Below are 15274 nucleotides of genomic sequence, written 5' to 3'. Positions count from 1 at the left end.
CTAGCCAGAGTCACTATTAATACTTACAGTTGCTCTGGCTGACGTTGGATTGCCATTGGAGTACTGCCGTATACGGCCAAGAGGCCGCAATATGAACACGGGCCGAAAACGTCTGTCGGTCAAAGGTCGAAAACAAAGTCACTAGTCAAAGTACATCGAATTCAGTAAGACCGAACTCTCCTGTGGTGCCTGGGTAATGATTCCCCGCATGCGTGTCCTACAATATTTTTAGAGTAGAAAGGCTCTCTCGTCAATTTATTTGTTAAAATATTCGTCCCCCAAGAAATTTGTCAAAAAAAACATGCAGGGGGTATTTATTGAAAACAAAATGAAGGAAGATCCCACTAACCATACAACTTCAAGTAAGCGAAGCTGTACGCAACCTTCCCGATCACGAACGTTTACATACATGACCGCTGCCGCTTTGCTTCTTCTTTGCCGCCAAAAACAACCTTTGCTCCATCATTCATGATATGTGTGAGTATCCTTCATTTGTTGGAAGAAATAATCATAGCACACCCCCCTGGAAGGGCGCACGCTACGAGGTGTCGTTTTCTTCGCGAGCAATTTTCACCATGATTACTGCGAATGCTGGAGTCTTTCTGATTCCAAACAGGTGTTATCACTATTATGACGTTTTTTTGCCATTCTTGGCCGATCTCTATAAGGTAATATGCTGTGGCGGGGCGGGGACGTGTGGCGGGGACGCTTGCTGGTCACTGCGGGGCACGGAAACACGAGTGCTAACCGTTTTCTTGTCTTTTTTAACTGGTGGGCGGTACCTTCCTTCTTGATCGTTCTCGCTAAATGGTTGTGCTTGCTGTCAAGAACTGGCCAGGGGAGGCTCGGCGGTCGTCGAGATCCACGCACAGACGAGAGCTAGGCGTTTTGTTGGTTTTTGTTAATCGACAGGTTGTCGTTGCGATGCCTGCCGTCACCTGCGCGTGCTGTGAAATTGCTGGGTACCTAAAGGAGCCATGAAGAGAAAACAAAAGTTTGTTTTATTCGAAAGATTAGGTGTTTCATAGTACCCCAAGCGCTTTCCCGGAAGCAAATGATGCTTTATGCACTGAGAAATAGCGCAATTTAAGCCAAAATTTTAAATCTCCCGCTAAAATTGAACGTTCCGTGACGTGTACAATGGCGTCATAGAGCCGGTCCATGAAACAGATACTTAGTATGTCGACTCCATATAGCACCCACACGCGAGAGTCGATCGAGATGGCGGCCATTTTAAAAATACTAGTAAAACCTAGTGCACCCGCAGCCCTAGTCATGGAATCGCCTGATCCGGAGAACAAAACTCTCGCCGAGGAGCCCGGGCTTGCATTTAAAGGAGTACTGACACGAAATTTCAAAGCTGAGATAACTATGTAAAACGCTTCCTTTTTATCAGGAGATATCTCCCAGCAAGTTTCAACAGCAACCGTTCAGCGAAACATATTTAAAATCCATTTTAATCTCCGCCCGCACGAGAAAGCCCAGAGCGGGCCGACGTGACATCATCTGCTACGTGGCCCAAACTGCCGACGTCGGGGCTCCCGTGACGAAGCCGACGCGCTGGCTGTGGTTGGCGCGCGCTGCTCGGGCGTATGTACACGTCATGGTTTTAGGACTGACGTCATGCTGCCCGGGCCTGTGGGGACGGCGAAAACCTCGGCCAGTCTGGGCGCGCGCGAGCGCTCGCTCGCGCGCGCTTCCAGAGAGGCAGCGATACGGCAAGAATGGTGACGTCATGTTATACATGCTGTCATGGCGGCCGCTCAGCGTTTTTCAGTCGAAACCGAAACTGGCACGAATAAACGACGCCTAAAATGAATGTTTACGCTGCGCTCGACCGTCTAATCTGTCATTCTATGATTAGTGGGATGGTAGGCACGCATAGCAGCGAAAAAAACGTCACATAAAAATTTCGTGTCAGTACTCCTTTAACAACCTCACACCACAAAAACGCTCAATGCTTCTAAGTGCACGAGCGGCAAGAGTTGTGGGAGACGCGGTGGACGGGAAAGTGACCATTCCGCGATAGCCACAACAGACGAACGCCCAGCCGTCGGCACCGCTGCCTCGTCAGCCCCGTCACGACGGACGAATATAGACTGGTACGTATGTGCCGTATTTTGATTACGGTTAATAATAGTTCAATTTCAGTAGCAGTATCACTTATGCCAGTTGGCCGGTGTCGTGTATGGAAAGCGGTTCGCGCGAGCTCTCTGCTTCGACCAGAAAGATACGAGCGTCAATGCGCGGTGTTTACTGCATTTTTTTCCCCAAGGTCAGAGCGATTTGACGAAGTCGGCGACGAGCGCCAGCATGTCCCAGGAGTGAGCTAACGTAAGGGTCCCTGCCGTAACTGAACAAACTGAAGTTTTCAGTGGCTGTAAACTGGAAACGAGCTCCTAACGACAGCAGCAAGCCAACACCATTCCGAAACTTCTGCGACGACTGGCACTATCTCGTCGCTGCTTGCTGTTCCTTACTCCCCTCGTTTTTATCTTTACCTTTGCTGGTTGGCGATATGACGGCCAACCTCCTATGAAGGGATTACGATACGAAGAAAGGTCGCGGCTGTGCGTGCTGGAACGGTTCGTTGGCCCCGAAGAGCCTCGAACCCGAAAATTTGTCTGCGCGACGGCGAGATGTCGAGCTCGGCCGCCGCTAGTTTCGTACGCATTGGCGCACACGCTTGCGAGTTCGTTCGGACCTTCAACCGTTTACTCCACCGTTCTTTGTCATAAAAAGAATGTGCAGTATGTTTCACGGGCATTTAGCTCGCTATGCAAGCTGTAAGCCCTGCCTAACATGCGTTTGCTTTTGCCGGCCTCCGCCAATCGCAGAGCATTCCCAAGTGACATTACATCTTCTGTTGCGGAAAATGAGCTGGTGGGTCGCATGGTCATTTCCTTTTTTCCTAATTATGTACCTTATTTGAGCGAAGTTTGCGTTATAAGTGGTGTCGTTATGGTTCTAACGAGGCAATCTTTCGAATGAACCAAACTTGTGTTTTCTCTTCATGGCTCCTTTAACTACGGAAACGAAAACTTCCGTTAAACTGAAGAGCTTCGCTGTTAAAAAGTCTGATTAACTGCAACACTTGAAATAAAGGTTTGCATGGAAGCCCGTCTCTGTGGGAAACCGCAGATTAACAATAAAAAACGGTAGCGAAAAAGAATGTTTATAAAAAAAACACGTTTCCGCTCCCGTACGGTTTCCTTGTTCACAGAGAACAGGGGGACGAAACTGATTCGGTTACCTTGGCTTCAAGATGTGACGGAGGCAATATGCGCACACGAGTGGGTAGTTGCCGTAGTTGCGATTGTGTTCTCCGTGTTTTTGGTAATGCCAAATTCAAGATAACGCCATGAGGTTCAATTACGCTATTTTTTAAAGCTTCACATGTGGTCAAAATTGATCCAGAATCCTCCACTACGACGCGCATCCTCACCTGCGCTGAATCGGCGTGTTGAACCCTACAATCAATCAATCAATTATGCTATTTTTTTCATTTTTTCCTCATTGGTACCGTGTATTTCACCATGAATTGTCTCTATGTGTTCGGCGCAAGTGTTATATTACATGTTTTTCTTGCTTACTTTGTGCATGTGATTTTGAACCTTCGCTTAAAATTCTCTTTCTCATCCACAGCCTCGTTCGCAGTATGCAAAGGGAATGCTGTAGATAACGCATGGGGAACATTTCTTCTACATTTGTGTTGGCACGTACCTCGTAACTTTCTGTTGGAGCTTGTTGGAACGCTTGAAAACGATATCTTCTTCGCCGGTCATCGACTCAGCCTCTGTTTGCTCACTGGAGGACAAATGCCTGTCCAAAAGAAAGCGTTGTGTATACAAGTTTGAGAGATTTTCTAGTACAATTTGCCCCTTATTCTTTTCTTTATTATGTCTGCTGTTATCTCATCCTCACCAGGGAATTTGCCGCTTTGCATTTCATTCAAAGCCTTATCACTTGTACGGTCGTTCCTGGAGGCGATGTCTACTACCTCTGCATTACTTACTCATTCCGTAACATCCTAGACAACGCGGCTGTTGTAGAGATGTCTATATAACAGCTCGGCAAATAGAAATATTTTTATCCAATTTTCGACAAAACTGCCTTGCTTGCGTTTAAGTGCATACATCCGATTTTGCCCCAAACCTCGACGCCTCTTCTTGCTTTCAGGCTCCCTCCGTCCTTTACAGCATGCTAAATCCTATCCACGCTATACTTCCTTATGTCAGATGTCTTACTCTTATTGAATAATTTCTTAAGCTCCACAAGTGCTCTTAAGTCAGTTGGGGTGGACACTCATGGTTTGCCGTTCCTAATTACCTGTTTCACTCCTGGGGCGCTTTAGCGGTATCCTCTCTCGCTATCGTACCTCCCATTCTGCTGCCCACTCTGTGATAATGGGTGTAAGCTCTCACTAGCTTCGTGTGTAGTAAAATCTGCTTCCCCGGTTATAGTTGAATATAGGTGGCCCAGCGCAATCGTGAATTCTTCAACTTTCTCATTTATTTTTAGCTCATAGATAGGCTTCTTTCCTACTAGCATGTTGCCCTTCCTCCCCAAGCCTAGCCCAATTCGAGAGTTACCGTACGGTGGTCAATACACACCACCGTTCTGAGCACGCCCTGCATGACGCCAGAGTTATGGCTTAGTATAAAGTTTATTTCGTTTTTGTCCTTACAATTCCGGCTCTCCCACGTCTATTACCGGCTCTACCTTTTGCGGAAGCATGTATTCATGCTGGGTAGATTATTCCGTTCAACAAACCTTACTAATGAGTCCACTTTCTTATTACTACAATCCAGAGCAAGAAGCAGGCCTTGTGTCCAGCGTGCTTATTGTGTAATTTAGCATTGAAGACTCCCGTAAGTACGCTATGCTGTGTTTTTACTTATAGCCATTGCCGATTCAACATCCTGTAAGAAACTTTCAACTTGCTGGTAGTCATGGGTTGATGTTGGCGCGTAGCCCTGTACCACTTTTAAATGGTACCTCTAACTAAGCTTTATTACAAGACGGCTACCATTTGCTCAAGGCTATAGTATTTGACTGTTTTGCCAGTTATGCTATCTTAACTAGGAATCCCAATCCCACTTCTCTTCGGTTCACTAGGCCATGGTAACATAGGACGTGTTTATTTTTCAGCACTGTAAAGGCTTCATCGGAGCTCCTCCTATTACGTCTCTTTTCATGGCCTCTAATTTCTTGACCAACACCTCAACACTCGCCTCGCAAGATAAAGTTCTCGTGTGAAGCGTTGCCAGGGTCAGCTCCCAAAGTCAGCCTGTTCTGGTCCAGGTATTCTTATACCATCTGCTGCGCCGCCGGTCTGACCGCCACAATGCTCAATTGCTTCGGAGCTGCAGGGGACTGAAAGCCGAGGGCTAATTGGCTTATTCATCACAGGTTGTACCTCTACGTACATCCCATATCGTACGTACCTACATTTAGCGATCACTTGGCGCATGTTCTGAGCCCCTATAATGTGCAAATAGCGCACGTCCCTACGCCCCAGTTACGGCACTTCCCGGTGAACGTGAAGGACAAGCTAACGAAGGAAATGTTCCCGGGCGTTATCTACAGCATTCCCCGTGTAGACTGCGATCGAAGTTATGTCGGAAACCCTGGCAAATTTCAACGAAGGCTGAGGCAGCACATGTACGACATAGGAAGAAAACCGTGTCTTCTAGACCGTAGTGTTCGGATAGAGAACACGCAGAATCAAGTCGCTATGCAATAGGCTGGGTCAATGCGATAACAGTGTCAAAACTAAAAATCCTCGCGGTTTTATCTTATATCCCTAACAATGCAGTCCATAGAGCACACACTTAATTCCAGTGACGGCAACTTCACACGCGAGTAGGTGAGTTGCGTACGTCACATCGTGAAGACAAAATAACCGCATCACTTTCGCCCGTACTTTTCTTTGTGAATAGGGATCCCGTACGGGACCGAAACGTCTTTTTGCTATTTTATGAACCTTCTTGGTCGGTGCCAGTTTTCATTGTTGTCACAGTATCGCTTTCCAGGAGGAGCCCCCACTTTGAACGAGCAGTGCTTTTTGGCGGCTTCGGACATGCATTTCAGCCTTATTTATACACATAGCCAATAAAAAGAGCCGGCAGCCCATGCAGCCACTTGTGCGTGGCGTTTCAGCGTACTTAAACAGCGTTGCAAACGCAGAGGGCATGTAATCGCATCGCTACTCAGGTAATGTAACCGGGAAACATAGGGTAACTTTTGGCGCGCTTTTCCAATACCCGACCACGATGTTTAATTTGCTGTGTCTGCGGGAAACGGGGCGTCACAATCTGCGAAGAAACAACAGCCGCTTCCCACGGCGGTTGCAAGGAAGGGTTCTAAGGGGATGCTTCTCAAGTGAAAAGAAGCGCGGCCTTTCTTCCAGGGAATTCGCTTCATAGAAGGGACCGTTGCAATTAAAATTGACTGGCTCTTAATGACTCTGTGCAGCAGCAGAACATCCCAGACAAAAGAAGCATAAACTCAAGAAAGTGAACTATTCCGCCTGACGCTTATGGAAATTACGTGAACAATAACGTGAACTCGCCTGTGCGAATTTTCACTTACGCTCTTGGTTTTCCCCGGGGCACGGCAAACCTCAGTGAGCAAAGATTTTGCGCTGAATAAGCTCTCTACGTGAGGATCGCTGACAAATGTTGAACATCGGAAGATGGCAGATTGCAAGTGCTAATTATCCACGAGAGAACAACTGTATACATTTGAAGGTGAGATTTAGATGTCACCTAATTAGTGGCACCATGTAGTACCGAAACATCACCACATAACACCAAAAAACAAAACTCCATCTGAACATTCTAAGGCATTACACCAAGACTGGTCAGTGAAGTTAGGTAAGTTCAAGATTTGACAGTAGTTTTTTTTTGTTTTAGAAAACAAGAAAACTAAACAAATACTTTTTAAAACTCCAGAAATACAATAAATTGACACTTTAGATGAAACTGTATTAAAACAATTTTTGTTTAGAGGTATTATGACAATGTCATAAAAGAGAAGAATAATGTCTTCTATGGGAAAAAAATAAATCAATAAAAAATTACAATTTTGTTGTAAAAAAATAAACACATGCTTTGGTTTTCATATCATTAGTAGAATACGCCAGGGGAATTCCGGCAGCTGTAAAGTTCAGAAGCAAACCACCATGCAATAGTAGAACGGACTAATTTAATTCTCTAAAGTGCTTCCTCAGGCTGCGCCTATGACAACGATCGTGTAAATGCCAATTGGTAGCTGTGGTGAACCCAACAACGTCAATATATCAAGGCTTGCGAAATGATGCATCCGCCCTACGGGCGAGACTTATTAAGCTAAATTCGGGTTGGGTAGTTTGTGAGCCTGTTAACACCTATGAAACACCTTTTTCTCAATAAGTAAAAATACACGCAGACTGATACTACATAGAACACAAATAACCTAATCGAAAAAAAAAACTTCTCGAAATAATCTCGGAAACAACACTTTTGGGCAATGCATAATTTTGCGCGTGTGCTGCATTTACAAGTGTGCGTAATCGGCAAGTATCACGGCTCATTTTTTTGCTGTATAAGCGCAGGATTAAAAAAATCAGGAAACCACCAGACAAAAGAGCGGCAATGACCCACAATTCCTAGTTGATGAAAATTCTCTATTGTCAGAGTTAAGGTATGCTTCGAAATATGTACGTTGTATTAAAGCTGGTTTCTACCAATTGTGAACGACACCCACGAGTGAAGAGCAATGGCGAAAGATGTTCGCCAGTTCTATCAGAAGATCAGGAAAAATCAGAAGTCGGCGGGCTCACTCATGAGTCGACTCACAGAGACTCATTTTGACTCAAATTCACGCCTGGGTTTGAGTTAGCACGAGGCTAGTATGGCATGGTGAGTTTGAGTTTGAGTGAGTTTGATCCCGACTGAGTTTGAGTATGCGTGAAACCGAGTGAGTTCATCGTTCATTTTGAGTTTTAGCACAGGTTGACTTCTGAGTTTATTTTGAGTTTTCAGTTCATTTTGAGATTTGCGTACATTTTGAGTTTGAGCCCATTTTGAGTTATGAGTAAATTTTCACTTGAAGTACATTTTCAGTACTGAGTACATTTTGAGTTCGGAGAACATTTTGAGTTCGAGCACATTTTGAGTTGTGAGTACATAAAAGTTTTGAGTCATTTTGAATTCTTAGTATATATGACGAGCCTAAGATGCAGCTATGGTTGGCTGCTGAGTTTCATGGGCCGCTTTGTGCTCACAGTTCAGGTTACCTCCTTGTAAGGCAGCATTCGGCTTGTGATGATTGGTTGGTTGGAAGGAGGGGAGTGGTGGGGATTGCGAGATTTAGCTGCTCATCATGCGACTGATAATCGACTTTTGAGGTCTTCAAAGTGAGTTTTCTCCCCTTTTCATCTTGATGGATCCTCAAGAAGGGGGCAGAGCGTGGTGGGAAGCCACACGGCGGCGCTTGCGTCCTGGTTGTTCGCCTGGTTCTGTTAACGGTTTATATGAAAGGGCCAAAAAGGAAGAGGTGAACGCTGGAGGGAGAAGTGGGTGGCGGGTGTCCTCTTCGCTGTTTAAAATCCGTTGTCAAATATATTGAAATGGCGACGCCCGTTTAATACAACAATGACCGCATTATGAGATAGATTGGGTGAAAATTCAAACTGATGTAGCTAACGCGCGTACGGTATCAAACTCAGGTCCCGATGATCGGAATATCGCAAGGTTAATTTACAATGCTTCTTGTTTATAGTCATTAGGCAGTCATAATAAGTCACAGTTTGGGTAAAAATTGAATATGATGCCGGGAGGTCGTTTGGGGAATCATATTCAAGTACAAAATGAGGGGAATCACACGGGACAAAAATTTTTTATGGTTATATTATGACCTCGTCGTCCTTAGTTATACATTGGGTTAAAATTCACATTCATAACTTCAGGACGTGGCCGTATAAAATTAAAAGTCTGGATGAGGGGAACCACGTAGGACCAATGAAATATGGCTTCCTGATTATTATCATGACATAGTCATAGTTGGTCATTAATTCGGCAAAATTCAACATAACGCCACTAGGGTATGTGGGCATCAAATTAACGGTTGCGATGAGGAAAATAACGCGGGGAAAAACGGCGGTATCAGATAGTCATGGCTAGTCATTGTTTGGGTTAACATTCAAATTTGTGCTACTAGGATTTGTTAGAGGTATCAAACTCATAGTATTGATGAAGGGAATCCCGTGGGACAAATACGAAAATGCTTTCTGATTATATTCATGAGATAGTCACAGTTAGTTTTATATAGGGTAAAATTCAAAGTTAGCCCACTAGGGGGGGTAGGGTAGCAAATATACAGTCCTGATGAGTGGAATTACGTGGGACAAATAAAAAACAAGACTACGCGGTTATAATTATGAAGTAGTCATAGTTTGTCATAGATTGGTATAAATTCAAAGTGAGGCCGCTAAAACATTGTGGGGTATCGAATTGGAGGTTTCAATTCGGGAATTGTTGGGCATCTAAAGAGCGTGTCCTGGTTAGTCAGATTTGATCGAAACTCCATATGACCGTGCAAGGGTGTGTGGGGTATGGAAAGTAAGGTCTCGTTGAGGGGAATCACGCCTGAGAAACATACAAATACTTTCGCTTTAGAGCTATGGGATAATCGTGGGGAGTCATGGATTGACTGAAAATTCAAAGTGACGCCTCTGGGCCCGGTTGGGTATCACGTTGAAAGTCTCAATGAGCGAAATCATGGGGAATAAATAAACAAATGCGTTCTCCTTATCAAAGTAGTATAGTCATGGCTAGTTATAAATTGGTTTAAAAGTCAGGGACGCTGATAGGGCGTGTAGGGCAGGCTGATGAATGCGGATAGGACTTCAGTATCCTGATGATGGTGATGATGACGAAGGTGATGATGAAAATAGGATATCTGAATAATGTATCCCAGGGGTCTAAACGCTATACATGTATGCAAAAACATGATGTCATTTGTAAGCTGCTGCGAAGCCAACATGTTCTTTTCATGCACCGAACTTCTAGAAGCGGAGGTACTCAGCCGTTTGAAATGCTACAGGCTACGCAAGAAGTTCTGGTCAGAGTTAGATAAAATGGCTAACTATGTGTTATTTGAATTTTGGCAGCCACGTCTTCGTCAACGCAACCGCCCTTCATTATCATCAGAATATGCAGCTTCAGCATCAGCGGCCCGTATTCTCAGCGGGCGAGACAACGCGTCAGAGAACACCCCTTTGCCTGGTCGCAGCTCATGGGTGCTCCCGTGTCCACGGGCCCATGTTTGCATTGGGTTGTATGCGCAGTCTTAAGTATGCGATGCCACACTGTCTAATAGGCCTCCTTAAAAAAAAGAACCCAGCTCATTTCTGTATTTAAAGATGCCTGAAAATTCTCTTTCAACAGTGCTCAGAGGTGGTCTGAAAACATTCCGATGGCCCAGAATTTATTCAATCGCAAGTGGAACGTTAGGTATTGCACGGCTCTGGGCAGCTATATTAGCTCCTGAAGAGACATTTACGTGGCATTATTTCCCTTACCCTCTACACATTACAACCATTGAAACTATAAATATGCTGTGAATAACTAAAGCATAGCTTACGTTCACTTAGTTTTTTCCAGCCTACCTGTAATAATGAACACATTAGCGTGATTGAGCAAAATGCATAAAACGTTGCACAATTGCGAACTAATGCAGGTGCACCTATACGCCGCTCCTATTCTTCCGGGAATTTTTGTACGAGAGTTGCGACGAGCAGCGAATCTGGATACTTTTGGCTATTTAAGGTACTTCATGAGGTTTGTTTTTTGTCTGTATATTTTTTACTGGCGTTATCTTTTGTCACCAATATTTCACATTTACACTATTATCACGAATAAATTTCCCAGCTTTGAAATAAGGCAATCTGGTGGAGATCCGGGACATTGCAACGTAGGTGCCGTGTGGTATTAGTCAAAGAGATGTTTCCACGTGAATATGATTAATCAATTTGATATCCTTATCGATACCAGGGTGGAATGTGGCAATGCTTTACAAAAGGATCTACAACACAAAGTACAATTGCACTACAAAAAGAAAAAAAACAAGGGTGAGTGTAATGATCAGAGGTCCAACTAGAATCTCGCGCCAGACGTACGACTCGCTCCGTTGCACGTTGTCAGCACTTGTCTTTCCGGCACGTAAACAAGACCACAAACGAAAGACTAGCAAATCGTTCTCAGGACTTAGCACACCCACCCGGGCAGTTCGGCACAACACAAGTCTCTGGAGATTGTCCTCGCGGCGTCTCACCAAACCCCAGTCCCGGCTCGGATGTCAGCGTCGGTGACCGGCCGAGACTGCTGAGGGGGCGGAGTTCCTCGGGCCTACGCCGCGAGGCAAGCGGGCACCAGGACTGTTTGAGCGCACCTCCGGAACAAGGACGAAAGGTACACCGTGTCTTCTCGCCGGCCTGGAGGTCCAAGACGCAGGCTCGAACCACTGATCGAGCAGCCTCGTTTTTTTCCTTTCTCGTTCTCCCTTCGCGTGCCCCGTCTTCTTCCTTCTCGTCGTCGGTCCATCCCATCATTTATACTTTCCCGCGCTTTCCCAACAGTAAAATCCCACACTTTACCACAATCACCCCCCTTTTCAGAAAGTTGTGAACACAACTATTCCAAGTTCGCTTACAACATAATTGCACCCCAAATGTACAGGAGAAACTATACAAAAGACGCACAGCACACACGACATTCAACGGTCACGACGTAAGACGCGTATTCCTCGCATCTATGCCCTGCTCATATAGTCGGCACCAACGTTTTCAGTGCCTTTGATATAATGTACGGTGAAAGCATACTCCTGAAGTGACAAGCTCCATCGCAAAACCCTGTTGTTGACGTGTTTCGCGTACTGCAAGTACTGTAGAGGTTGATGATCGCATTCAATAATGAACGGTTTACCATAAAGGTAAATGTGAAATTTCCGGACTGCCCAGACCAGCGCTAAGCACTCGCGCTCGATAGTAGAATATCGCGCTTCTCGCGGGAGAAGGTTGCGGCTTGCGTAGGCAACAGGATGCAATGTATTATCCTCTCCCGCTTGTAGAAGCACAGCCCCAAGGCTTGCATTGGAGGCGTCTGTGCGCAATACGAACTCTTTGGTGTGATCTGGGGCTTGAAGAATGGGAGCTGATGCTAGCTTGTTTTTCAGGTCGTGGAAAGCCTTCTCCTGTTCTGGTCCCCAAGTGACGGTGTTCTTCTCGCCTTTCCGCGTAAGGTCCGTCAAGGGTTTAGCTAGCTCGGCGTAGTTGGGTATGAAGTTCCGGTAGTAGCCGGTTAACCCGAGGACCGATTGGACGGCCTTCTTGGTGACTGGTGTCTTGGCGTCCTTGATTTTGTCTAGGGTTTTGTCGAGAGGCTCTACTTTGGATTCCCCTATTTGATGGCCGAAGAACGAAACACGGTGCTCCCCGACTTCACACTTGGATGGTTTGATCGTGAGTGTGGCCGCTTCGACTCGTTGGAAAACTTGCTGTAGGGCTTCCAAGTGCTCGTCCCACGTGTCCGTGGCTATAATTACATCATCAAAGTAGTGGTATACATGATTCAAGTTCCCCAGTACAGCCCTCATGAGACGTGCGAACACGGCTGGCGCAGTCTTGATACCGAAGGGCATATACTTAAAGTGATATAAACCAGATGAGCTGGAAAATGCCGTCATTTCGCGGCTTTCAGTGGCCATGGGGACCGGCTTTCAGTGGGCCATCGGACCTGCCTTTGTAAAATCAAACTTGGAGAAAAACTTCTTCTTCGCCACCAGGGCCAGGAGAACGATACAAAGTCAATACAAAGCCTGATAGTGCCATCTGGTTTGCGTACAACCACGACAGGGGCATGGTAGGAAGATTTGGACTTTTCGATAATGCCAAGTCTCAACATTTCTTGTACGTTTTCCTCGACAGCCTCAACTAGTGCCAGTGGAATGGGGTACTGAGGTATGTGAACGGCCTTGGTGCTCGTAGATCTTAATGTGCACTCTACAAGGTCGGTCTTCCCAGGTAGATCAGAAAAAATGCTTTGGTAGGCCTGGAGCAGGGTGCGCACTTGCTTAGCACGGTTCGGGTCGAGGTCGCGAGAAATTTTGACGTCAGCGATGGACTGCGATGAGTGGAGGGAGGGGAACGGAATGTTGGTCTCGTCCTCCCCTTCGTCAGCGCTGGACTGAAAGTTTGTGGTGCTGAGAGCAGCTGCTACTGACGCTTGCTTAGGAGGTAAAGGTTGTCGTTCTTCGTACAGTTTGAGCATGTTGACATGAAACACCTTGGTCTTCCCACCTACGTCAATCATATAGTCGATGTCGTTTTTTGCTTCAACCACTTTGAATGGGCCTTTCCACTGCATAAGCAGCTTGTTCGAGTCGGTGGGTAGAAGAATTAGGACCTTATCGCCAACACGAAGTTTTCGCGGCCGGCATTTCCGGTCATAGTATTTCTTCTGCCTCAGGTGGGCGTTTTCCAGTTTGTCGTGAGCAAGTTGGCAAGTTTCTTCCAGTCGCGTCCGGAGATCGACGAGGTACCCATATGTCGTCCGAACTTCATCGTCCATTTTTTCGTTCGTCCATAGCTCCCTGAGCACAGACAAAGGGCCTCTAACATGCCGGCCGTATATCATCTCGAACGGGGAAAACCCGAGGCTGGCTTGTGGGACCTCTCGGTAGGCGAAAAGAAGAGGCGCAATATAGCGGTCCCATGTTCGGGGCTTTTCGTGGCACATCCTCTTCAGCATTGTTTTCAGTGTGCCATTGAACTTCTCAACGAGGCCATTCGCCATTGCGTGGTAAGGGGTAGTACGCAACAGCTTAATAGAGAGAAGGCGGCCGACCTCTTGCATTAGCTAGGACGTAAAACTTGCCCCCCGATCACTGAGCATTTCTTCCGGGATGCCTACCCGAGAAAATATCTCAAGTAGTGCCTCGGCGACATGCACAGCGTCAATAGCTGGCAGAGCAATGGCATCCGGATACCGGGTGGCAAAGTCAATAAGTGTAAGCACGTATCGGTTCCCCTTTTCTGACGTTGGGGTGAAAGGCCCTATTAGGTCGACGGCAACACGGCGAAATGGTGTCCGAATCAGTGGCATGTTGCCCAAAGGAGCGATGCCAACCTTCCCCTTTGGCGCGGTCCGCTGGCAAGCGTCGCAGGACCTGACAAACCGCCGTACGTCGCCGTGTAAATCAGGCCAGTAAAACTCCTGAAGAATTCTCTCAGTTGTGCGCCGTATTCCCTGGTGGCCAGCCATGATGGTCTCATGCGCGATTCGTAGTATGGGCTCGCGAAGCGGTTTCGGGACAACCACTTGATGGAACGTTCGACCTGTCGCCAGTTCGTATCGTCGGTACAGTATACCGTCTTCCTCCAGGAACCTATAGAGTGTCCTTTCCCGGAAAAGAACGGCTTGCCGATCTTGCGGTAGCAGCGACGTAGTGTCCCATCTTTCTGTTGTTCCTGCGCTAGTGCGGCTCGCGATACCTGGGAGCCGCTAATCGATAAAACCTTCAAAGGTGTAACCTTGTTTTGGTTTTCCCTGGCTACTGCAGATATCAGCGCGGGAGTGTCAAGCGGTACGGTTTGGTTACCGGGGTTGGCACGTCCTGTGTTGGTGCTTGACGAGGGTTCCCAGCATGGGTCAGGATCATGGGGTTCTCTCACGCCAGGTAGATTCCCAATGACTAAATCGTATAGCGGGTTTTCCATGCAGGATGCAGTGACTTCCCCAACAAATAAGGGTGTTTCAACGTGAATGACGGCTTCCGGCAGTTGTTTCGCAGACCCGTCGAGAAGCAGAACTTCCTTCGTTTCTCCATTGAGTCTCTCATCTTCCACGAGTTCCCGTCTAACAATGACCGTGTTGCTTCCCGTTTCCCTGAGGACGCGTACTCGTTTCCCGAGTAAGCATCCTTCGACGACGGGTAGTCTATCCACTAAGAATCGAGGCGCCTTCCGGTCTGCTGAACTATGCAGGTCTGCGATCTCAAGGTCCTTAGTAGGGACCTTGAGACTACGAACATGATTGCGGGGCCGTGTGAGGGCACAAGCGGCTACATGTTCTTGGTCGGGTTGCTTGCACCTGCAGTCTTCAGCCCAATGCCCCGACTTGCCGCATTTCTTGCATTTGGGTGGGCCCCTTGAAGTGACCTGGCAGTCAGGTGCAGTGTGGCCGATGCGGTTGCATAGGTAGCATTTCAGCAGCTTCTTTTGGCCGTCCCT

The 15274-nt window shown here is 46.7% G+C and overlaps 1 protein-coding gene across 1 annotated transcript; it reads right to left on the bottom strand.

The window, feature by feature from the left end:
• Positions 1–8419: 8419 nt before the first annotated feature.
• LOC144163779 (uncharacterized) lies at positions 8420–13838 on the bottom strand. Its single transcript, XM_077694502.1, has 3 exons — positions 12888–13838; positions 12160–12666; positions 8420–8503 (listed from the first exon to the last, which is right to left on the bottom strand). Exons 1-3 carry the CDS (start codon positions 13836–13838, stop codon positions 8420–8422), a joined length of 1542 nt encoding a protein of 513 aa, XP_077550628.1.
• Positions 13839–15274: the final 1436 nt, after the last annotated feature.

The sequence above is a fragment of the Haemaphysalis longicornis genome, unplaced genomic scaffold (genome assembly GCF_048455015.1).
Source record: "Haemaphysalis longicornis isolate Haplotype H1 unplaced genomic scaffold, Haemaphysalis longicornis Haplotype H1 scaffold_13, whole genome shotgun sequence".
Taxonomy (NCBI): domain Eukaryota; kingdom Metazoa; phylum Arthropoda; class Arachnida; order Ixodida; family Ixodidae; genus Haemaphysalis; species Haemaphysalis longicornis.
Note: the sequence above shows the minus strand (reverse complement) of the source record. Positions and strands in the feature narration are given on the sequence as shown.